This window comes from Battus philenor, unplaced genomic scaffold (genome assembly GCF_028537555.1).
Source record: "Battus philenor isolate CCGP_79_NKW_IND1 unplaced genomic scaffold, ilBatPhil1.0.hap1 SCAF_23, whole genome shotgun sequence".
Taxonomy (NCBI): Eukaryota; Metazoa; Arthropoda; class Insecta; order Lepidoptera; family Papilionidae; genus Battus; species Battus philenor.
In genome coordinates, this window is record NW_027181686.1 from 340,130 (window position 1) to 367,340 (window position 27,211).

At 35.1% G+C, this 27,211-nt stretch overlaps 2 protein-coding genes across 2 annotated transcripts; both read left to right on the forward strand.

Moving 5' to 3' along the window:
* The first annotated feature begins 405 nt into the window (after positions 1-405).
* On the forward strand, positions 406-9,740 carry LOC137924339 (carboxypeptidase B-like). The gene is made up of 7 exons (XM_068767734.1): positions 406-428; positions 1,817-2,029; positions 2,645-2,735; positions 4,442-4,543; positions 5,162-5,377; positions 6,859-7,284; positions 9,570-9,740. The coding sequence occupies exons 1-7, from the start codon at positions 406-408 to the stop codon at positions 9,738-9,740; spliced, it is 1,242 nt and encodes a 413-aa protein (XP_068623835.1).
* Positions 9,741-13,350: 3,610 nt separating this feature from the next.
* LOC137924217 (carboxypeptidase B-like) lies at positions 13,351-20,396 on the forward strand. The gene is made up of 6 exons (XM_068767587.1): positions 13,351-13,531; positions 14,725-14,818; positions 15,614-15,715; positions 16,159-16,374; positions 18,436-18,861; positions 20,199-20,396. The coding sequence occupies exons 1-6, from the start codon at positions 13,443-13,445 to the stop codon at positions 20,370-20,372; spliced, it is 1,101 nt and encodes a 366-aa protein (XP_068623688.1). The 5' UTR covers positions 13,351-13,442; the 3' UTR covers positions 20,373-20,396.
* Positions 20,397-27,211: the final 6,815 nt, after the last annotated feature.

The following is a 27,211-nucleotide window of genomic DNA, read 5'->3' on the forward strand; positions in this document are numbered from 1 at the left end:
TAAAATTACTAAAAATTGATTTAATGGAATTACACAGATAAAAGGTAACACGCACCACGCGAAGCGGATATAGGACAGCCAGTGTATACATACAATATATATATATATATATATATATATACAACAACAATTAGGAAATTTTTAAATTTTGTAGCACGTGCCTTATGTTCACATGGCGCCGTCAATGTTGGCAACATTAAATAATAATCTTTGACATTAACCAAAATTGAGTAAATATTTCAAAATTAAAAGATCCTATAGATAAATGTATCTGTCTGTCTGGTTTTCCCTGAATAATACGTTCGTCATATTTGAGATATAAGTTTTAGACGTAATTATCATAAATCGATATAAATTGGATCGATTGATAAAATATATTCAGTTTATACAAAAATTATCAGCACAATGTCCGATATGTACTTGCGAATGTAATTAAATAATTAAAGAAATCATTTATATTATCGAAGAGATAAATGCGTTATAGACACTTGTACAAGAATATTAAAAAATAATACAGAAAATAGATTATGTATAAAAAGTTAGCTCTAAAAATAATCACTTTGTAAAAAAATTTTCATTTTCAAGGCTCTATAAAATTGGTATCACAGTATGATATTATAATTAAAACTATGATATTAAAAATTTATAAAAAAACAATATATGAAACTGTACAAAATCATTGTATTTTGGAAAGCTTCCAGCGGTATTACACCAAATAATTTCTCCATCTTTCTTCTATCAGACACCATGACGCAAGGATTCACGACATACGTACACGGTTGAAATTCCTTCCACTCTCGAACTACGAATTTTGCTATTACTTTCATAGTGCGAACAGCCAAGAGTAACAACCTATCGGTGTCATTGTTTCCAGACAATTATAACTTAGGAGTCTTCAAGACAAGAGTGTATAGGTTTCTAGGAAAGCATCTATCGTCGTAGACCTCGACATCGCTTTACATCATGTGAGACAGATCATTTGCTTCGATTATAAAGAATGAAAAAAGCCTGTAAACGATCTTAAAAAATTAAAAAGAGAACCATTTGAGGTTGTGGAGGACTCTTCTCGGATCAGGACACTATTTGTTTATTGGAATGAGTATAGGAGAGAATAGCACTGTGAGTTTTTAGAACGCGAAAATCTATACTTAACATGAACTTATAAATGACTTAGTAATTGCGTTGTTGCATCATGTAAAGCTATTGTGAGAGTCAGTTGGCTGACTCCTTTTCGGAGGTCTTTTCACACAGCGTTTTGCGTTGTATTTCTCGAAGTGTTTCTTTTATATTTGCAAATAACTAATAGCCGCGTGGTTATGATGATATTCATCACTAAAAGCTGACTGGATTATTTTGTGCCTTAATTATTACCCGGAAAGAAAATCATAGAAAACATTTAAACGAAAATTTTTCGTTTTAAATTCATAGTCATAAAGAAGTTTCCAGAGGAAAGGTAGCAGAGTGCCGTGAGCACCATCACATTAAACTGCGATCGCCAACCCGCCTGTCAAGCATGGCGATTATGATATATCCCCCATAGACATCTTCGGCAGAAGCCTATGCTTATATATTCTATAATAAAGTTATAAAATAATATTTAAGTTACCGCTAATATAAGAAAATAATGACAGATTGACGTAATGTACGCGAAAAAATTAGTGACGGGTTCTAATTTCGAATTATAATTATTTTTAAACTGGCCAGTTATAAAAATTATCAGTATTGCAAAAGTGACAAGCGTTTTAGAATCTCTGCTCTGTCTGCTTTAGAATAAATTAAACTTGATACAAGCAAATGTTTTTAAATAACTTCGCAGGTACACGGTGCACGGCGTAGAAGTCAAAGACAATAGAGATCAAGAAACTTTGTTTAAACTGACTGTCTCTCTGAATCTCGACGTCTGGGAGTACGGAGTGGTGGGTGTCCGAGACGCCCGTGTCATGGTGGCGCCAGAGTCCAAGGACCAGTTTCTCCAGGAGCTAGACGACAATGGTATCTCCCATTACCTTGATATTGATGATGTAACGAGGTAAGTTACATTTAGAATCATTGTCTCATAGGACAACACAAGACCACTACTGAACATGGAGGCTATATTGCCTATTGCTTCTCTTCACAAGTTGAAAGGGCCTGTATCTTGTGTCTTTCAATAACTTAAGGCCGTATGTCCACCTTTCTACGCTCTTACAATAAACTCCCTTGTAATCATCATCATTTTTGTCACGACGTCCACTTCTAGATATAGATGATTGATTTAAAATAAGACCGATTTCCCCGGTTAGCTTCCAGCATGTTGTAATGTCAAAAAAATTATCATATATAGTTAAAATAAATTCGATTAATAATAAATGGTTTAATTTTTTTAGTAGTATTGTAAACAGATAAACTTTTTAATATGCTAACATATATAGAAATAAAAATACATCTTTGATCTGTTTAGTTTATTGAGGTTGTTCACTATTAGATATGTTTCCCCTACATTTATTTCCAAAAGGATCGGATGAAAGCGACCTGCATACAGATTTTATCTTCCTTTATCCTTCCATATCTCTACAATTCTATACAAGGGCTCTTAAAGATAGTATAATTAGCTTCTTGTATAGTTAAATCTTTTAAATGTTTTACTTGTATTAAACATTTTTAGAATGTTGAACGAGTATGACGAAGAAGTATCCAAGTGGAAGCAAACTAGAGGAAGGTTACTGCCGTTTGAAGATTATCCGCGCTATGATGAGGTTCGTTCTAGAACATTCTGTACTTTTATTTGTAGGTTACCGATTTCTCGGAAGAAGAACCTATTTTGGGGATCCACAATCCGGGTCTAACTTTCCTCCTCAACATATTTCAGCCATAGAACTTACTCTGTTAGATATAGACTTCTCTTTAGATAGATTTATTATATTTAATTTTCAGACAGACATATTGTTTGGATTAAATAAATAATGTAACCACAAATCATGATTGCTTAAAGAAGTTGAAGATAAATATAATATAGCGATTTATTCAACAACCTAGTCTTATAGGTAGATATTGGATATAAATATCTGGGAGGTTGATCATAATAGAGTAAATGGTAAGAATCATGTTAAGAAACAGAATCTCTAAGTCGGAAGGTAGGTTTTATTTCGATAGAGAGTCCAGTCTGATCTAAAGGCATGTAAAATATCCACCAAGACCATGTCTTAACTTACCTTACCATAGGATGTCTACTGCTAGATATAGATCTCCCGCTATTTCCATTTGGACCATGGCATCAGTTGCTATTCTAGTCGGAAACGTAATCACTTATCTAACCTAGTCTAAAACTTTAAATATAATACATCTGTCTTCTTTTGCCAGAAGACTGATCTTCACTGCCTACCCTGTTCGAAAGCTTTGATAGCTTACGAACTCTAACACAGCTAGACTCGTTTATTTTACCAATTCTCATAATATATTGTCCTATAGAATATTATTCTGGGGCAGTGCTGAAAATATTGAGTCATTATTTGTAATTTGTAATTCAAAAAAGGCAGTACCTTTTATCTTTTGTGAAATTTTATAATAAAGCTGGTATAATATTTTGTTCGTCCGCCAAAACATTATTTTTAAAAAAAAAAGTGCGATAGACACGATGTTAATACAAGAATGTAATAAATACATTTAAAAAACTTTTAAGTTAAACGGTTTTTTCATACCCATATTGTGGTATTTGTGGAAAAATATGTACCTAGTCCGTCATGTTGGAACGGCGTCCATCTTGAATTTTAAATTTTGACATAATCATCGTGTTTTACTAGTGTATACCCATATTGAGGGTGTTAAGGAAAAATACGTAATCCGCCATTTTGTATCGGCGGCCATCTTAGATTTATAATGTTATTGATTTTATTATATTGTATTGTTATCTAAATTAAATGTGTGTGCTAAATTCCAGATCAATCTGACAACGGGAAGGTGCTTAAATTTCAATTTATAATTTTGATCCAAATAAATTCCGTACGGATCGAACTAAATAAAACCGTTTAAAAAATAAGCCGATTACTCCTAGTTTTTGTCTTCAAAAATGAAGGAAACAAATATAACACAACGTATACATATTAACAATAAAAATTTACAAACAATTTAATATCCGCCATTGATGAAATTTCAAATCAGTATTAAAACATATTATTGAAAAAAAAATATCGTTCTATCCAAAAATATTATACAGATGTTAACGTGTGGTAATAAATGTTGTTTATGCACACTCGGGAAGCTGATTATTGTCATGGAATCCTTGCAGAACTATATTTGAAAAGAGCGATTGATAATTTTTTCCCCGGCCTCTTCTTAGCAGTACTGCCTTCCGAGTCGGTGGTAACTTTCTGTAGGGACAACAATGTTGACATTTTATGTTGATTGATAATTTGAAAATGCTTGTAACAGCCTATTTCTATAAATAATATTTTGATTTTGATAGATCGATGCTTACCTAGAAGAAATCGCCGCTAAATATCCTGACATTGTCACCTTGGTCAATTCAGGCAAGAGTTATGAGGGACGAGATATCAAATATTTAAAGGTAAGTCCATATTAGATTACATTTCAGTAAGAAAAGGACCAATATTTAGCCACTTTCGCACATGCAGTGGTAGTCGTGCAACAAAGTGCACCGCCCGCCAGCCCGCTGATAAATGCGTATGCGGCAATGCAATATACATAAAAATATACAAAATAAATAAATGCGATTACATATATTTATTTACATTTTATTGTACCTTAAATTGCCATTAAGATATAATTAAGAGGAAAGGTAAGAAAACAGCATAGATAAGAAATAAAAAGAAACAATTTATATACAGGTACAAGATGTAATCTTATAGCTCTAGAGGACCTCTTGCAGACAACTACAGATGGGGAGACTTGAAGGAGAGGGCAGTTTGCGGTGTACTTAATAAAAAATAAAAACATTAAAACATACTACAAACATATACAAACCTACTTGTATGATTATCTATACATATACATACTCGTATATATTATACACGGGAAAGGTATTAGATAAATACGAATAAATAACAAATGGTACACAATATCCTATATAACCATCTTTGTAAAACCTGAAAAGCGATTTGGCGTGTTTGATTGCTTCGACCAATTCATCAAAATTATGTCTCTTACTCTGTCTTCGTATTTCCAGATATCCACGACGAACTTCACAGACACATCCAAACCGATATACTTCATGGACGCGATGCTCCACGCGCGCGAATGGGTGACCACTCCAGTTGCCCTCTATTCCATACACCGGCTGGTCGAGGAGCTGCGTGATGAGGATCAAGATCTACTGGAGGACATCGACTGGATCATCATGCCGCTGGTTAACCCCGATGGATACGAATACTCGCATACCGATGTAAGACATACTAATGTTTACTTTGTTAATAATTTTTATATAAGCATTACGTAAGCAATTCTGGGTAAACAAATGGTATATTTTTTATTCTCACCAAAGATTGTTAAATTTCAAATAAATTAAACCAAAAAAAATCTGATAAATATATACATACATATGTATATATATATATATATATATATATATATATATATATATAAGTATGTGTATTGGTCGCTTGATATATATATATATCAAGCGACCAACTCCATCTCACATATTTTCTCAAAAAAATTTTCGTCGTTATGGGCCTGTCCGCTAGATCTAGTGACGTGAAAACTCTTGACACAAACGCAACACGCTTTCTGTGAATGGCGTCAAATGCAATATCTCTAACTTGAACTACCATTCCAAAATCTCCAACACGTCTGAGTCCCCTTAGACGATTAAAATGTAAATAATGATGAGCTAACACATACAGAATAGTACACCGTCAATATAATCTAAACTTTGTGACATTTTTTATTATTATTATAAAGATCTATGTTCCGCAGAAAATAGCGTCCGTGCTATATGTTTAAAATATCCGAAAAAAAAAAGATTTTAGTTACGTTTCTGCATGTCACATTGTTTACTTAGCTACTATTCTACTTAGACTATTTCCTTATTTAAACTATTTTAAACTAAACTAGTTTTTTTTAAACTCGCCCTTACAATTTCCAGTTCTAACTTTATGTTTCGTGCGACCACTTTCTAATTCCTACTCCATATCGCCATTCTCAGGTTGTGCATCAGTATCTGTGCGGCGGTCGCCGTATTCGTCACATGGCACATATTCTATTAAAAAAAAACCTATTAATATTCTTTCACATTAGCTAGTACGGATCCTAAATCCACGGTTAGTTAACATAAAACTTTCCTATCTCACAAATGCAAAGGCTCCGAAGATAGGGTGGAGTCACACCATGTACCTGTTAGAATGTAGTTATCAATTTTGTTAATTGTCATGCTTTTACACGGTTGTCTATCTAGGGCCCCAAGGTTTTTTTTTAAATTACCCCTATCTTAAATCCATAACAGGAACTTTTCTTCCAAATAATTTTCAGTCTTTTTCTTTTTAATTTGTTATCCTTAAGGAGTTCTTTCATGCTTTACTTTCTCTTGTATCCTCTTTTTTCATTCAGATTCCTAGGGCCCTAAGGTTCTAGTGTGTAGGCCATTAACCAGCAAGCGCAGCGTAACACCTCCACCATCAAGGTGGACAGACGACCTTGTGAAGGCCACGGAAGACGCTGGGTACAAAGCGCTTTCAACTGGTTCCATTGTACATCTTTTGGGAAGCCCTATGGCCATCAGTGAACGTCATATTGAATGACTCAGTTGTTATGGACAGGCTTGGCTTTGGCTCTGGATGACTACTGCCACCATCTTTCAGTCCAATTGGTACACATATTCCTGTTAACTATTGTTGTATTTAATAATAAAATAATCTAATTTTCCAGTTCCGTCTATGGCGTCGCACTCGCTCCTTCAATCCAGCTGTCAGTACCACGTGCTACGGAGTCGACGCAAACCGCAACTTCAACGTCTCACACAACACCATTGGCGTCTCTTCCAACCCCTGCTCCGACGTCTACCCAGGCCAGGTGCCTTTCTCTGAACCCGAAACCGGGTACGTGAGGGATGTGCTGCACCAGTACGTGGATCGTATACAGGTGTTCCTCGACATCCACAGCCACGGCAACCTTGTGTTGTACGGGTATGGAGACACCAGTCTGCCGCCCAACGTGGTGGACCTGCATCACGTGGGTGAGGTGATCGGAGCGGCCATCGACGTTCACAAGCTACCCCAGGCACCGTTATACAGGATAGGAAACAGTGCTTTGGTGCTCTACGGGTCGTCTGGAAGCGCTCAGGATTATGGTCAGGTAAACTACATTTTTTTATTTAAAAGCTTTTTTGTTCATATCAAAAGTCAGAGGACCGAGTGTAATGGCTTGTGGTAAACTCTACTAGAACATAAAAAATGGCTGAGATCTTAAAGTTCTGAAGTGGAGATAGCGATCTCTGGCAGAGGAGTGCATTCGTCAAGGTGGATAGTTGACTTTATTAAGGTCGATGGAAGGCACCGGCACCAACTGGTACAATTGGGAGCCTATAGAAAAGTCTTATGGCCAGCATTGGGCGTCCTTTAGTTGAAATGATGACAATGATGACACTACTTATCAACATCAAAAAAAAAGAAGTTGTCACTGGGAAAGCAAAATTATAGCATTTCCATAAAATATGTATACTGGTAAATATATATTTACATATTAAAGAAGTAAGCTTAATACAAATATAATGTTAATTATATATTATATTACTCGCATATTTGTAATAATTCATGTATTTCAGTTTTTTTCGCACACTCGCTTTATATTAAAGATTCAACAAAATATATTGCACGAGTAAAAATGTAATGTAAAAGTAATTTTCTCGAGAAACGTTTCTCGGTAATAATGTGTTTCTAAGAAATTTTCTCATTTAAATATTGTACCCTTTATCAATTGTAGGTACTTTAGATGATTTTTTTTATTATTTCTACCGTGTAGTATGAGATAAATTCCATAAGTAGCATACACTTTACACCCAAAATCTAGAAATATCAGCTGCAAGTCTAATTTTTAAATTAATATTCATTTATATAGACTAACGTTAATTAGAAACTTCAATTTGAAAGTTTTGAAGTACAACGAAGTTACACTAGCTAAGTTGGTTTATCTCTTGCAGAATCCGCTGCATGTTAACTTTATATCAGACAATTCACACAAATAAATTAAAAGGGCAAGTTATTGTAGACATGATTTTAATCTGATTTCAACGTTGACGTTTAACATTGTAATAGCATCACAAAATCATTATCATCATCACATGTAATTGAATCAAGAATGAGATGATCCAAAGACAAAAGTAAATAACCGACATCAGTGATGAGGATATTGCAAAAGGGACTCTTAAAAAATTGTCAGGTTTTTATGAACTATTCTCAGATCAAGTCGCCTTTGGTACCCTAGTAGCTTGTGAAATAGAGATAGGAGAAAGGATTAAGGCAAATAACATCACCTCCCTAGTAGACGACGAAGAATATCGCCCCATATTTCTAACAGAACAATACGTACTCATAGCATTAAGACTTAGTTACGTAAGGCAGGATCAAATAGGACTTCACTACTGTGATCCATAAATAAAACACTGAGATAAAAAATGTAGTTAATATAGGTGTTTACTAAAAAGACCAAAATAAAAACAAGGTAAAGACGCAAGACGTAAACCAGTCTATAATAGCAATGTAATCTGATTTTTAAAAGAAATCTGTGATATCTTGGGAATGCAGGTGAAAGATGTGAAAAACAATATATAGATTATGCGAAGGAACAAAAGGTGATGAACAAAAGAAAGTATGTAGCACGAAAGAAGAAAATGACAATTAGTAAAAAATTGTTTAGTCGTAGTAAACATGATTCCATTTTGAAGGAGATCAAAGTAATTCAATCAAATTAAACACTTCTTGCTTTTCTCTTATGATGTACACAAGTCGATACTATAAATATTCCTATACGAATCTTATATATAAGTTATAAATTTATGAAGGAAAAGTTGTATGTGTATTCACACGGACTGAAACAAAAATTAGTTAAATTTAGTGTAGAATAATTAAAGGAAATAGATTAAGTAAAAACTTGAATAACTTAGTTTACAACACTGTTACGAGCAGAAACGCGAGCAAAAAATTAATATTGAAAATATTATCGAAAATATTATTATTGTTAAAAACAAAGCCATGGACGCTTATATATGTGCAATAAAGGTTCAATAAATAAATAAAAATACACACGTGTTTAAAATATGTATGTAAAAAATTTGTCCTACTGTTGAACATAGGCTTCCATTATAATAAAACTGGTATCAAGTTCCCCCCGTGTTTTTCGTGTATCTTAACAAGACCATCTGTGTACTATGTACTTGCATATATGTGCGTATGTGAGACTTGTGACATAGTTAACATTATGTCAAATAATTTATGCCCACTGTTAAGCATAGGCCATCTCTGAAGACCTCCAAAATGACTGGTCTGGCGCTGTCTGCATCCAGCTACTTCCTGCGATTATGCTGTCGATCCATCTAGTGTAGCGTGTGTAATATTTTACTAAACCTTCTCTCTCTCTTCCAGCACGTGGGAGTTCCATTCTCCTACACCCTGGAGTTGCCAGGATACGGTTACTCCTTCTCGGTGCCGCCGCGCTTCATAACACAGATCAATGAGGAAACCTGGTACGGAATTGCCGCATCAGCCAGGGTGTCTGTTCTTTATTATAAGGAGCGATACAATTATCAACAATAAATAAAAATAATAAAAAATTATATTTCATTTTATATATAAAATATTTATGTTTACCCTTTGTTGCACCCTTATTGTAATGATGGATTTAATAACTCATAAATATTCTTTATCATTAAATGTAGTGTGTTAGAGATATAAGAAGTAAGCAGGTACTACTCTAAATATGATTCGACAGCGGAAACCTTTCAGAATTCTTCAGAAATGGTGTGTATTTCCAATCATCTTATACAGGGCGATTACTCTGAAATATGTTACATTACTTTTTCTTTATTTTGGAAAGCAAAATGACAAAAATTTCTCGCAGTACAAAGTCGATAAGGACAGATATGTTAGTAAATAAAAAATGATTATAGTATACATTGATTCGAATTCTGCTATGCCAGATTTTTTTACTATATTTGTTTTGGGTTCCTAATTAACGATCTAGTGTTAGAGTTGATTGACTCAGTGGTTTTCTGGGGCATTACTTTAGACAGGAGGCTTCAGTGAGTCCCCCCTCTCTCAACCCTGGTAAGTATTTATTCTGTATTTTATTTTCATAGCGTTCTCTCTTACGGTATCTTATTATGGGGCACTGCCGACTATGTTAATTCTAAATCTATTTTACAAAAAAGACCTGTACGGATTATTGATAACTTAAAAGCTTAAAAGCTTCGCAATACATTTTATAATAACATTTTATTTATGCGCCATAATTTAAAACTTTATATAAAAATAGTTGCAGACACATGATAAATATAAGAAATAAAAATAATGTTTTCGTTTTCAGTTTAAAGTTTTTGTTTCATATAGCAATAAGGCCTTTTAAAATTATTACGTTTCTCATATTTACCCTATTATAACTGGAAATATACTGAATCAGTTTTAAGAGTTAATTTAGGAACTAAATGCAGGACTAGTGAGTCTGGGCTCATATACTCTTAGTGTTGCTTGCAGCCTGTGATTAAGTGCTCTGGTATTCTTCTGAACTTTATATCCTGACAAAATGTCCACGATCTAATATATCTTTTACTCGACTCCATCCAACTAGTAATTGACATGTATGTAAATGTATTACATGTATGTAATCGTCTCATTATATAATAGATAAATATATTTAATGGAATCAGGCGTCACCTTGCGGAAGTCCATCCTAACTAAGAAAAGGACCAATATTTTGCCACTTTCGCACATGCAGTGGTAGTCGTGCAACAAAATGCACCGCCCGCCAGCCCGCTGACAAATGCATATGCGCACAAACAATGCGAATTACACAACTGCCACCGTCTAATCAGTCAACGCGTGTTTCACCCCTCCACGGGGCATCTTCAGGAGTTATGTTACAACGATTTTACGCGATTTCACCTGTATTACAGTAAAAGGAGAATGACGTCTCGTATACTTCGTAGAAGATTCCATCTGTCGCAATGAACTTTTTATATAGAAATAAATTCAAACCAGTGCTTTACACTCAATTCGAAATGTTGCAGAAGTTGTTCCTGCTATTGGGGACCTCTAATGCACCCCCATTTAAAGAGGAAGAGAGATTTTTTTAATGTTTTTGTTTAATTCTTCTCTTATAAATATCACAATTTCTTTCATACATTCTTTTCTTCCTTCAATTTTAATTGTATCGCATTTACAATTTTTCCTTATTCTTATTTCTTTGGTTTACTTTTTATATCATTTTATTTATCAAATTTTTGATGTTTTGTATCTTTTCCTCTTTTTTATTTTTGATGTACTCTGTTACATTAATTTGACTTATGTTCTGATTAGATATTTACTTTTTTTATTAATAGGATCTATGTTCCACAGATATTAGCGTTTATTTTATTACGTTTATGAATATTAGTGTTTAAGTAAAAAAGTAAATCTCTTAACCCATTTTAACGCCTACTTAACAATGTCTAGATTTAAAATTATGGTTCTTCCACTCAGCTTCAGCTTGAACCACATACTACTGTATCATCGGATTTGGAGATCAAACTGCAGTGTGAATTGGACGATAGCACTGCAAAAACTCGTTCGGTTTCAATGCAAGCATAGAGTGGCCAGTGCAAGCAGTTCCGAAAAAGGATCGCGGCATGGACTGTATTTAGCATTCCGAATAATCAAGAAGGTGCTTGTAACAAACAAACAAAATTAAGAAAACAATATTATAACTTATATCTATTATAATAATATCTACCTAAAGCAGTACTGTGATATACTTTGATAGGGAAGTGTGCTATCTTGATACCGCACGATAAAAACACGATCAGTCGGCGAAACGCGAGATGAGCAACATGTTCGATAAATTGGTTTTCGTCGTTTTTTTCCTACTTTTTAATTTTACGTTCGCCGGCAGAAATGAGATTTACAAAGGGTAAGTACACATACAAATAATATTTTAATCTTGCGAATCGTATAAGAAAAATCATTAGGTATATAAATATAGTGTTAGTTAGCTGTTTCAATAGATGCTAACTATTTCAATTATCATACCAACCAGTGCTAAACACCGAAACCTTCGGTGTTTGGCACTGTTCGGTGTAACATCTGAGGATGTGTAGGAGTGAAACACGTGTTGAGTAGATTAACGGTGGTAGTTGTGTTTCGCATAGTTTACCGCACGCGCATTTATCAGCGGGCTGGCGGGCGGTGCACTTCATTGCACGACTAGTGCTGCATAGCGGAAGTAACTATATATTAGACCCTTTCTGTGTAAGGATGAACTTTCGCAAGGTAAGGCCTGAATCTATTAGATATTGGAAATCTCTAACGCCAATGTCCATTAGTGAACGTTTTACAACAGAAGTGGTGAAGATTACTTTATTTATTCATTAATTTCCCTAATAATAAAAAAATAATTACTAGAAAAATAAAACAGTAACAACTGCACTAACCATGGTCTTCTTTTGTGAAACGTAATAGCGCAGTAGGGTCTCCCGAACGAGGTCAGGACAGCCGATCTTGCTAGTAGACGGAGTCCACTGTGATACTGATCACCTTATCTCATCACCTCTAATTTCAGCTTTATTTTATATATTTTTATAAACACTGGCCTAATTGGTTTGGTAACAAATTAGCAGGGGCGCGAGTATTAGCTACTTTTTTAATAATTTTTAGCAATATATATCTGTTTATACAACTCGATGATGTCTATGGGACAGTAGAAGTAGAGGTAGACAGAATAAGACATGGGAAGATGAGAGGATGTTAGGAAATTAGGTGGTCCAATATCGATGCATATAGCAAAAGATGGAACCGACAAACGAAAACCAACGAAAAACTTTAGAGGAGACTTTTGCTAAGACAAGCGAAAACAATTTAATGATGATTAATATACAACATCGTCTTCATTTCAATCAATAGATGCCGCAACATAGGCCTCCCTCAAAGATATCTATGGGGGGGTTATACCATAATCGCCACGACAGGTGGCTTGGGGATCGCAGTGTGGTATTATGGTACACAGAGGATGCTGCTGTACATCCTCTGGAAACTTGTTATCGGGTATCGAACCTGGGACCCGCAATGGCAAGTTTGAGTCCAGACATGGACATTTAAATTACCTTATTATGACTAAGAAATAACTTCTTGGATTTTCTTTTTAGATTCACGGTTCACGGAATAAAACTCGAACACAAATCAGATATCAAGGTTATCGAAGAACTTGTTCCAAATTTGAATCTGGACATCTGGTCCCACGGCTTGGTTCGACAGCGTGATGCGTACGTAATGGTGTCACGGGAAAATGAAGCTAAACTCCTGAATGCTTTGAACGATAATGGCATTAAACATTATCTTCATTTGTCAGACATCGTCAAGTGAGTATTTCCTTGATTATATCTACTTTATACGTAATACTAATGAGTACTTGATAGGTTATTTTTTGGATCGATTGTATAGTGACCACTTTTGTTTACAAGAAGGATGTTAGAAGAGTCTAGATTGATTGAAACCAAAATCAAATCTAGCTCCTCTATAATGATAGTCTCAAACTTGAAATAAATCTATGAGGTCTAATCGTCACCTGATCTAGGAAATGCTTTTAACAACCACCAGTCAATCAGTGATAAGTCACTTTGACTCAAATTTACATATGCTGTGGTTTGGACCCGATTTAATCACATGCTTTGTTATCCTTTAAAACTTCCTGTAAACTGTAATACGACACTTTAGTAATTTTTATCAATAGTCTATCAAGGACTATTTAATTTTCTAATGCATAACAAGGGTGTTTATTCTAATCACCACTATATAGATTTGCTTTATACAGGTTTATCAAAAGTGTAAAATGTCTAATAACTTAACATCTTTTCCTAAATACCATACATAAAGTGGTTTGGAATGTGAATAACTTCTAAGTTTAGAGAAGCCTTACCGCTTCTTATGCATTACGTTATTATCAATAAAACAATTAACTTTTGGATATGATATACCAGAAATTAATCGACAATAGGTAAGATATACAATCACTCCTTATTTTAGCTTTTACGCGTATTACAATTCATCATGTATTTGTTATGATGTCTCTATTGTAAGAAAGGTTCATCTCAAAGAGTCGATAATATACCACGCAAATCTAGTGTGATTTGGTAAATATCACAGTTAGCATTAATTTTCTAGTATTACAGGTTTCCTAAGGATATATTCCTTCGTGTTTTTTAACTTCAAGTGATGTCGTATTCCAAACCGCTTGTTTTGCTAGTAGTATTTATCTTGAGATGAAACTACATGCAATATAATATTACTTAATTACATTTATTAAAGTAGGTTCTCTTTTACATAATTAACTTCGGACAGGCGAGTCGGAGCGTGGGTAGTTTCGTGCAATTATAAAACCAAATTAGCAGTTTGAGTTACATTTATTCGACCCATTTCAGTAACGGTTAGTACACTGCTAGGACGCTAAGATGGCAAATTGACAATTAAATGGCAGTTTAGTGCTCGTCTAATGAATAATTAATTTATACTAACAAGATTATGGAATTTGTAAATGGTTTAAATTTATTTTCAGAGCACTCGACGAACACGACGACGAGGTATCAAAATGGAGAGCGAAGCGGGCGGGGAAGATGGCGGCTTTCGAGAATTATCCCAGATATTCAGAGGTAAGAATAATTGGTGAGAAGTAAAACTGACAAAGAAAGCGATAACATGAGTTTCTCTGCGAGATCGAATCATAAATGGGGAGATGCAAAAAGAAAAGGGAGTAACCGAAATAGCTCAGCGGATGGGCAAGTTGAAGTGGCAGATACCATAACGCACAGAATAGATGGCCGTTGGAGCCTTAAGGTTCTGGAGTGGAGACGTAGAATGTACACCCACATGGTGAACAGTGACAGCCTTTCCTACAGTATCATTGTAAATCTACGGAACAGCTACATATCCTGCTGTGGATGTCAGGTCTGAATTGATGATGATAATGATATGGATTAAATTGATTAAGAAATAGATTTTATCTGTGATAAATTGGACGTTAAGATGATGTTTATGCTAAAAAATTTAAATGTTTATGACAAAACTATTCATGCATACTTATATAAGTTTTCTTAATTGTACAAGGTGATTGGATATATATGTAAAAGCTTAAGATATAATCCAAATCCAAAAATCAATGCTAACAGAAATAACAAATAAAATAATGCATGAAAAGCGTTTTCAAAATTCTAAATACTACGTATTAAAATTAATCATTGTTTATCTGTCGCTGCAGACTTTGTACTACAAGAATTTAATAGTCAGCATTAGTTCCAATAGATCAAATTAACTAATGTAACATATTTCAAGGTGATCGCTTTATATAAAGTGATTTGATATAGGTTTGTTTATAATTAAGCTATACATTCACCTCTTTATAGCTTTTACACCTATAACCAATCGCTTTATATATAATATTAAAACAGATACTTGAATATATGGAAATGCTGGCAGAGAAATACCCAGACATCGTTACTCTGGTCAACGCTGGGCCGAGCTTTGAAGGGCGAGACGTGAAATATTTGAAGGTTAGTTGATTACTACATAGTCATAAATTTGTGTATGTTTATTTAGATAAGATCAAAAGTTTCGCCTTTATTACGACACTTAGGAACCCCTGTAGCTACTTTTCCACCATATTCCCAAACTCTCTAAAAATGTGATGATTAGATCTAGCTGGAATGGTGGACATGCTTTGCAAGTCTCGACAAATTTGGCTGAGTATGAAATATGCAAATTTAAGGCACACATGCAAAGTTTATTCAAATATTATCATCTAACATTGTTAGGCGAATTGAAACCAATTTCAGTTCTTCGCTATCGAAAGCAGAAACATTTTTTGGACCTCTACTGACGAATTATAACCGTCAACGTGGACATTAACAAAATTAAAATAGTTATTACCTGTCTTAATTAGCTTATAACTTTTTAATTATTTATTAATTCTAATAACTGGATTCATTTTTTCCAGATCTCATCATCTAACTTCACAGACAACAGCAAACCAATCTACTTCATGGACGCGACGATGCACGCTCGCGAATGGGTGACCACGCCTGTAGCCCTGTATGCTATGCACCGTCTCGTTGAAGACCTGAGGACTGAGGACCGAGACTTGCTGGAGCAGATGGACTGGATTATACTCCCAGTTGTCAACCCTGATGGCTATGAATACAGTCACACTGAAGTATGTTGTTAGTTAAGCATAGAATTAGATTTCACTTACTACTCATCTCTAAAGAGAGAAACTTGTTTATTCTTTGTTAGTCGTGTGCTTTTATACTAGCAGTCATAGTCAAAAGGGACACTTCAACGCTCATCTGTCAGTTCTGACCATCTATCTTTCACGCCTAAATTCCGGTGAAAATTCTAGTTTTATTTTTTTTATTACTCCGCTATTTTACCCGTCGACATTCGCACCCGTGCCTTTGTTAAGCAATTAAAATTGAGCGTGGCGATTGTGATATACCTCAAACGAAGTCGATGACGATTTTCCTCTTTTGGTCTCATTGTTAAGTATTTTATTTATTTCCCACATATATATCTGACATAAAATGTAACTATTTTAATTTATATATTCATTTTTTGATATAAAAAACCGCCCTATTTTCATCCAAAAAATGTACATGCAGTTTTTTTTATGAAAATAGGCGCTATTATATATTATTTTTATTAGAACGGAGATACATTTTTATATTACATTTACATGCGGTTATTTAATATGTGAAAATTTTAAAATTATTTATATCATACTTTGTGAGAAAAAGTGTCCCATAAGTGGATCCTTCAGAGTTATAACACTTAGCGATTGGTAATACGTAATTAATTTATTAAGTGTAACATTAATCGAGTAATATATCGTCAAGTGCTTCTCGCAAGGGTCACAGTATTTTGTCTTAATTGTTGCAAATGACATCATATGTCACAGTGCTTTAAGACTGGATGTAGATATATACAGAATTAGTTATCCATAAGTAATGGAGTATATCTATATATCTATATCATAAATGTCAAAGCAGAGTGACATTTGCCGCCATTTGTAAAAAATTAAGACACGTTCACATTATGACATTACTTTTGCGTCATCTTACATTATATTTAGGGTCACTGAAGCGTATATTACAAATAAAACATATTGTTAATTGGGAGACAAATATATTAAAAGCACAAATGAGTCGATTTTTTGTCATACGGTCTGGTTTTTATGTCAAACTGCTAAAAGATGCCCGCCAAGAGATAATATCAATAATAGACCACAAATTAAGAGAGTCGAAAAGGAATTCGTAAGAAATTTTCATTTATATAGATACATGTATAGACTCTGATATAGTATTTTGTATAACTTTATAAATTTTTTTTTCTTGTATAACTTTATAAAAGAGGGCTCTGATATATTACAACACATTTGGTTAAATATAAATCTATTTTGAACCTGCTATACAGCTTCAAATGCTTTGAGACTTCGTGAAAACTATATAAATTTATTTTATATATATATATATATATATAAAATTATAAGTTTATTGCGAACTTCATAAAACGAATTGACCTAAACGTGGAAGATTTAAATAATTAGTAACCATATGTTCATGGTATATATTAACTAGTGTTTTCTGCACTAGAATTACTTCAGATAATACCAGTCTACAATAAGTGCACAAAAATATGTGCACTAAGGTTTAAGTCTGAATAAGAAAAAGGACGTGTTACACACAGTAACTCTGAATAGAATCTTCTGCACGCGAGCTGCATTTACGTCGAATTAAATAATTTCTAGAACTTTTGGAACAGATTACTTATTACTAGCCTAGCATCTGCGACACAGCAATTTGACTAAAATAATATAGAGAGTGAGGTTAATATAAGCTATTCATATTTAATGGAATCAGGCGTTACCTCGCGGAAGTCCATCCTAAGTAAGAAAAAGACCAATATTTAGCCACTTCCGCACATGCAGTGGTAGTCGTGCAATGAAATGCACCGCCCGCCAGCCGGCAAACAATGCGTGAGTGCCTCTGACCCTGTGCTTGGCACTAATCGGTGTAACATAACTCCTGAAGATGACCGGGGAGGTGTGAAACAGGTGTTGGGTAATTTGGCGGTGTCGGTTGAGTGATTCACATTGTTTGCCGCATACGCATTTATCAGCGGGCTGGCGGGCGGTGCATTTCATTGCACAACTACCACTGCATGTGCGGAAGTGGCTAAATATTGGTCCTTTTCTTACATAAGCTGTTCGTTTTTCCAGCATCGCCTGTGGAGACGGTCCAGGTCTTTCCGACCAGAAGTAAGCACAACCTGCTACGGGGCGGACATTAATCGCAACTTCAACATATCCTTCAACACAATCGGCGTGTCCAGTAACCCTTGCTCCGACGTTTACCCTGGCCCGGCTGCATTCTCAGAGATAGAAGCCGTTTACGTCCGGGACATTGTTTATGAACATCTTCAGCGTATGCAGGTGTACCTCAACATCCACAGCTATGGGAACATGATCCTCTTCGGCTACGACGACATGACATTCCCTCCGAACGTAGTCGCGATTCACTTCGTGGCCTCCGTGATGGGAGCTGCCATCGATACCATGAAGATACGCACTGCGCCGCACTATGTTGTTGGAAATGGTGCCTTCATCCTGTACGCAGTTTCAGGAAGTGCACAAGACTATGTACAGGTAAAAGATATAATATACTATCATGTTGTTGCCCTCACCGAATAAACCAGTAATCGCAAAAAGTTTACAGAAGAAACCAAATTAATTTACATTATATTCAATCTACAAAGGTCATTTATGTACCAAATCATAGCTGTTTTTTTCTGCATCCATGTATTTAATTACTGTTTATACATTTTAAAAATGATTGTGTTATGTAATAATATATTGAGCTTATATATAACAATATGTTGACCGTCATCAATAAGATTGCAATAAGATATTATTTAAATGTACATTTCTGCAAACTCCTTCACCGCAATACTTTTTTTACAGTTTATTCGATTCACAAAGACTTAGTTTGTGATCGATTCTTTAAAATAGATTATAGTAATGACAAGTTCCCGTTACAAAAGTAGCCAGTAGAACATACCACTGCTAACTTTGAACACTTAGAACTTCCCGCGAATAATATGGTACTCGCTCTTACTGACTACTTGCGAGAATTTTGTTCCATGAATTATATCGTAACAGTTGTTTACCATTGGAGCTTTATTAAACTATTTTCGTAAATGACTATTATAATTGCAAAACAATTAATGGTGGAATAAACTGGTAGAAATAAATCTCCTTCATATTACATTTGAAAAAAAATTACAAAGTGTTATACTACCTGTAGATGCCGAATTTGACAGAAACGGAACAAGCCCGCGAGAGCATAATACGGGTTTATTGGATGGGGACGATAGTGTATACTATTCTACTCCCCTCCCCCTCTTCCCTGCTACATTCTCGTAAAAATACACATACATGCGTTTTCCGGCAAAAATTGTAATGGTTTGTTTTATGTATTACGTACATTTGCAAGTCTATTTCAAGATAGACAGTAATCATATTATAATCTTCTTTAAAAAAGACTTACAAGTAGAGAACTAAATTGAAGTTAATACAACTATATAACCACGCTATCGAGATTTGTGAATAGTAGGAATTTTTAACAGTTTACAGCAAATTACAGGAAAATAGATTGGGATAGTATGGCCACATTCAACGTATACCACATGACCACGTGGTAAAAACTGCCGTAAACCTCCCAGAATTCCCAAGAGGGAGAGGGCGTCCAAAAGCTACGTGGTGGTCTAATATCAGAAAGGAACTGGAAACCCTTCAACTTGATGCAGAGACAACTCAGGAAAGAGTGGCCTGGCGCAAATTGATAAGGAGACCCATCTCCAAATAAAGGAATAAGGGAAGGAAGAAGAAGGAATTTTTAACAGTTCAACAATCCTGTAACCACTTTATAAAAAATACTTGACTGCTAAGCCATAAAACTTGAATCCAAGGCTGTATTTTTTCAGTTTGCAGGTGTTCCATTCTCCTACACGCTGGAACTGCCAGAGTTTAACGGGTATGACTTTAGAGTGCCACCAGAATACATCGACCAGATCAATGCTGAAACGTGGAGAGGCATTGCAGCTTCGGCACGCGCCAGCCTATTCTTCTACAGGCAACGTCAGAGTTCTACGCCGTGATTTTATGACTCATGAATAGTAAGGTATCGGGGTTAATAAAGAAAATCAGTAAAATTAGTGCATTTTGTTATTATTACTTTTAAAGTTACTTTAATCTTTAACTAATGGAAAAAATAATATTTATATATTTAACACACCAAAAGCAGATGCATTGGACAATTAGGTATTATATATATTAAAAATTCAGTCGCATCTGCTTATTTAAGCTATTTTAAAAATAAGGAAGGTGCTTAAATTTCAATTTCTAATTTTGATCCAAATAAATTCCGTACGGGTCGAACTAAATAAAACCGTTTAAAGACACACGGTGCTTTGACATGTGTTTATGTTTTAATAAACAAGGGAAGAAATGTAGTTTAGTTTTTTAATTTATATTGTCAAGATGTCATTCAGATATTCGGGAACATACCACCAAGCGAACATTTTCAATAATATGTCGTTATTTTATACGTTTTTCGAAACTGTCGAATTTTTTTAAACGACTTGCATTCAGCAAATGTTTACGGGCGAGTTATAGAAAATTCTGCTTTTAAGATGTTCTCATAAAAAATAGCAAAACGACAAAGTAAAAAAGACAAAGTAAACCCGTCCTTCTGGAACCAAGTCATGGAATTGTACTCACTGAATTTATTCAAAGTTTTACCAATAAAAGATGAGTAGATAAATAACATTGAGCAGAAAAATATTAAAACGCAAGTAATATGATGAACAATTTTTTTTTTAAAAATAGTCCGTGTCCGTAGACAGGAGAAATATGAAAGGTACCCTATAACGGGGGCTAACAAAACAAAAAATATATGAGTTTTTAATCCCAAGAATGCAGACATTACTAGGTGATTTTAGTTAGTAATGTAGATTTTTAGTATTCCCAAAGTTTACCTTGCAGGTGCTTCACGTTGTAAGAAAAAAAGGGCCGCGCACAGTGACTGGACTTGACACCTGCAACATGCCTAGGAAAGCCTCCTTTCTATCCATTAGCGTTCATATTCATGGACTGAACTCCTCGATATATCTAAGGATTTTTTAAAAAAAATATTGCTTAAGAATTAAACCCAAGAAGTAAAATGATGTTCTCACGTGAAAGGCATAAATCCTTCGGCAGATTACAGAGAGATTTTACTATTATACATCCCGCTAATACCTTCACCGCATACTTCGAAAACTAACTAGGCAAAGTTGAGTTTTGTTCTTGATAGCATTCAGAGGAACATTCCAAGAACTGCCTTAGAACTTAAACATTAGGATGGTTGCACACTTATAACTTAAGCGATTTTAATGCAGTAGAGACGGATTAACTTTTTTTATTGGTATCTATTTTCCACAGTCATTAGCATCCGTGCCTTTGTTTTTAAATTTACGTTTAATATTTCCCAATTTTTGTATTTAGTTATTCTTTTAATCTATTTTATAGCCCAACCCTATCAATGTTCGGTTATTAAAATCACATTTCGTGCGACCACTTCCTCATCCCTACTCCAGATTGGCATCTGGTTGTGCGCCAGTATGTGCGACGGTTGCCGTATTCGCCACATCGATGAACCTCGCGATCATATCTTCAGTCTGCGACCACAGATTGGTGTCACGTGGTTTCATATGGTGTGTGCAGAAGACACTGCTGCCCATCTTCCGAAAAATTATTTGTGAGCATTAACAGTCTTATGTTATTAATCCACAAAGTGTGAATTATGTAAGATTGTATCGCTAGAATCGAACCCGCGAACTGCGATCACAAGTCGCAGTTTTATTCTGTCTGTCTACCCCTTGGTTACCTTTGCCATTCATCATCTGTTTAAAGCTTTTAAAGCTATAAACAATCATCCTGTATAATTTGATATTTCAAGTTGCAGATGCCTATGAAAATACGTATATATATATCAAGTCCTTCCAATTATGTTTCATCAAAACAGAAGTGAATGTAAAATATTAAATGACGGATTCCAAAAACTTTGATATCGCCTACCTTATTTTATTTTCATAAATTATGCGCTAATGTTTCCGCTCCACAACTTCTATTTATCGGGTCGCGAAAATTCTTATTAAGCTACGAATTTTTTTTTCTTGACATCATGTCGAAAATTTCCTTTGGCAGCTGAGAGAAGTTTTTCGTAAACACAGATTTGACATTAGGAGGTCAAAACTTCGGTTTATATATACAAATATAAAATAAATATTTCTTTTGGTTACGTCATAAATCGAAAACGATTCTAGCAATTTCATTCATTTTCTTTTCATAAGTTTTCTGAAGTTTTCTAGAAAGTTCTTGGATATTTCTATTGCGGATATTTTAATCGCCAGTTTAATTCTTTTTTTTAAGGTTTTACCTGAAAAAGACATGTTATTCATATAAAAAACCAATAATTTAATATATTAAAAAAACAAAACCCATATCTCTGGTATGTTTTGATAGAATAATAACAGTTATATCACAAAAATTAAAAAAATAATTGTAAAAATGTCTGTTTTAAGTTACACCGAGTAAAGGCCTCCCCTAAAAATATCTATGGGGGGATATACCATAATCGCCACGCTTGGAAGGAGGGTTGAAGATGACAGTGTGGTATTTTGGTACGCAGAGGAAGCCGATTATTCTCTAGGAATTTGTTAGTAAACAGTGGTAAACAAATAAAGTTTAGTTTAGTTTAAAAGCGATCTACGACTGCAAGTGTCAGTCCTCAACAGCTGACCTATCAGAGTCAGTATACCGACCAGAATCATTAAGTAAATAATATTGACACGTTCACTGCGGGCCCAATTTTGAAGAACTTTCAGCTGGTGCGGCTGAGGTCGAATCAGCCTCAAGCTGAACTTCCTAGTAGTGCGGTTGAGGCCTTTTCTGCCTCATGTTTCAATCATTTTTTTATACAATATTGAGTCAATGCTTCGCAGACATAAAGAAAGCTGTATTTGTCTTTGTCATATCTCATACGGTTGAGTGTAAACAGCCGCCGCACTAGAGAGAAAACACGAGTTTTACGCGCCGCACCAGTGCAAAGTCTACCATGAGGCTGAATCGGCCTCAAGCCGCAGTGAACGTGTTAATATTTATATGAACACATTGCGATTATATTTATAATATATACCTTCGTAAATCTACGTAATATATACAGCACAAGGCTTCGTCAGCTAAACGCGAAACGACATTTGCGAAATGGCGATTACGCAGCGGTTACGCTGCGAGGGATTTAAGTACACCTGCGTTATTACAACTTACGGCTTCCGTAATTGCATCGGGTACTAATAATGCGCCGTCACTTCGCGCAATATGTTTCTTATCTAATTACGCTATACGAAAAATTTGTTCGAGAAATTTCTTTGGTGTATCGAGCAGGTTGTTAGGGTTAAGTGGAATATATGGAGGTTCTGTTAATAAGTAAAATTCGTCTGTTACTTAATTAAGTACACCTCTGATCGTTCATGTACTGATTTCTATTTACTATCCTGTTATAAAAGCAAGATCATTGGAAGATGTTGGATATGGGTTCTGTAGGTTCATTTAATAAAAGTTATATTAAGCTGGTATAAAAATCTAATAATACTTGGGCAGATGTTTCATAGAATGATTTAGTTCTAGAGGTAATAAGGCCTGTGAACTTCGACTAAATAGACAGAGATGTAAAAGTATTTAAGGTATGATGTGGCCCTACATGACAAATAGTAAACAGTAAGTAATTTTAATATGAAGTAAGTAATACAATTTTTGGAAACATATTTTATTTCTATATTATCATTATGTTATTTATTTATTCTGAAACCAATGATTTTTTGTACTTTTTAAAAATTCATAATGCAGTTTCAAGATCTTTTAATTGATAATCAAATTTGTTTCTCTAACCATTGCTTGGATGATATTGTGATCACAAAAAACAAACCATCGAAGTCAGTTGTGGACTCTTCGCAGATTAGTTTGCATTAAAACCTTTGTAGCTTTAAGTTAAAGGAGTCCTTTATAGGTAAGTTTCGATCGTAGTTACTTCCGGCAAAATCCTTTACACCTATCTCCAATCACAACACAATTAAACCTATCCTTTACACCTATCTCCAAGCACACACACATTAATATTTATATACTCAGGCATTTTGTTCGCACAACCTTGACCGTCAATATCATCAGCTGCCAACCTCTTTTGATTAGAGCGTCGCGGGTATTCCCCGCAACATAAACCAACTTTATGTATTTATTCACCAAAGAGCCAATAAAATCCGATGAAATAATTCTTCGTAACGGCCGCCGAAGCAATTCTCTGGATTAGTGTCTGTGATTTATTATACAAATTTAAATCACAATAAATCAAGTTTCATTTTAGTATTTAAATGGTTTCAGTTACAATGCATTGTTGCGGATTGTAGACAAATATGAAGAAGATTTTGTAATTTAATATATTCTTATAGACTCTTATGTAGATTCTGTGTTTGGCACTAATCGGTGTAACATAACACCTGAAGATGCCCCGTGGAGGGGTGAAACACGTGTTGAGTGATTTGAAGGTGACAGTTGTGTAATTGCATTGTTTGCCGCATACGCATTTATCAGCGGGCTGGCGGGCGGTGCACTTTGTTGCACGACTACCACTGCATGTGCGGAAGTGGCTAAATATTAGTCCTTTTCTCACTTAGGATGGACTTCCGCAAGGTAACGCCTGATTCCCTTAAATATTTAATATATCCATCAACTATGTTCGTGTGAGAACATTCATTAACATTAATATAAAGTTGAATAATGCTATTATAAGTGAGTTCAATCTGATTTTGGTTCGAATCGAAATGACCTCTTTTTGCATTATACATACGACGTCCCAAAGTAATTACTAAATATATGAATATATCAAGATTTCACAAGTAGGTTAGCGTGAATACCCGTGGCTACAATTGGTGCTGTAAGAAAGACACAAGAAAAAAAAACATTAACAACACTGTTTGCATGTTCCAAATCATGTTCCTACTATATTATATCTTATTCGTTATTACAAATTGTAAAGAAAAACATACAGTACTGAAAATGTAAATATAATTTATAAATGAAGACATAAATATAAAGTGCTTCATAATTTTTCTTCTAAGAAAAGAATCAAAGGGAAGTGAGTAGACAGAGAGGAAGCTAGGATCAACATTTACCTTCACGGCGGAGGGTGGTTCGACAGCAAACTTCACAGATTTGATTTAACTGTATAAAGCAAATATTTGCAGAGTTCTGTGATTTTTTTTAAGCAAAATTTCCTGCTTATGATATTTTGTTATAATTTTTCATTATTAGCGTCCTAATATAACAAATGAGAAGATTTATAAACAAAGAAAAAGTTTGTTTTATGTCATATTTCTATTTTAATTATATTTGTCTTTCATGGATCTAAATAAACAAAATATTTATAAGACCTTAAGATATCGTTTGATTATTCTGTATACATCGTACCAGCAAAAATTAAGGAAGAGGCAAGCCCGCCACCCTCCCTACCGCCCCATCGGTTGCTCACGAGCAACCCAAACCTTCCAAACCCCAAACCGGGTCCCTTTCGCCTGCTGAGGAACTCAAAGTCTAACCACTGTAGAATATCACCACAATATCCAACCAATATACCACAATGTCTAACCACTGTAGACCTCGACGAGGTCTGCATCGTTGCCGCAAAACTTCGTAAAGCCTCCAGTCCCTCGGAGCGCTTTCTCTGTATTGCGGAGCACTCGACTCTTCTCGCCGCCCTTAAAGCGGAAATTAAATGCACTACTCAGCTACACATGACACGGCGGCCGCGTCCACCTAAGCCGCGTTCAAGCGAGGGCGGACCGGAGAGGCCCGTGTCTCTCCCGACCGCCGAGTAGTCCTCGCTTCGTGCTACATACTCAACACCCCACTCACTACACTATACACCTACACGATTATAGTTCTCCGCGTGAGGACGTCTTCGTCGTAACTGAGGTACAAAATTTTTAGTCCGTGGACCTCTGTTTCCACGGGCTCAATTTCGATGAAGCTGTACAAAGCCTATACCGGCTAGCAGCACAACTTCTAATACATCAAATAGCAAATAGCAAAAATTAACAATTTTGATAGTACTTTGGAGTAACTTTAAAATATGAGGGGGCTGTCGTCGAAACTGAGGAATTGCGACGAAAGTAAGCTAAGGGGATTGGCAAATTGAAGTAGCAGTGGGCAGGTATCGCATGGGAGTCCTCGTAGCGCAGAACATCCGACCATGAGGCAGATAGATGACTTGGTTATGATCGTAGGATAATACTATATATACTGGCTACTTGTAACTAGTTTTACTGTAAATCTATGGAGGAGCTTTATATCAAGCAGCGAACATCTTGCGGCTGCAGTGACTTTGATAACTGTCTTAAATGATGAAACTCATAAGGTTTAGAAGTGGCCTGTATCTGAATCATGAAGCCCCATCGACCTTCTGCGTGCTATGTGTCCGGACCCCTTTATTTGAAACTGCTATTCCGATGGACTATGACTTCCCTTCTTCTACGAATACCCTCATTCCAGCTGTCCATATGGCTCGTTGAGCGAAAGTTTGCTTGCCAAAAAGGAAAACGACGATCGACCTCTTTCTCAAAGATTAACTTAATGTTTACGCTAGGTACAAGGTATGTAAATAAATAAATAGATTCACTTCGCATTACAGATTCCAAGATAAAGTTTTCAAAGTCCAGGTTAAATCTTTGAATACGCAGGTCAAAGAACACCTGCACAGGCGACAGACGACGTTTCTCCTGCCTCGGACCGGCTTATTTACGACTTGGCGATGTTTTGCTGGAACTCATTAAAACTTTTTCCGCGATCTCGATTCGTCTTGTCCGAAGTAAAGCTCTCGTGTCGTAAATATGCTTCAAATGTT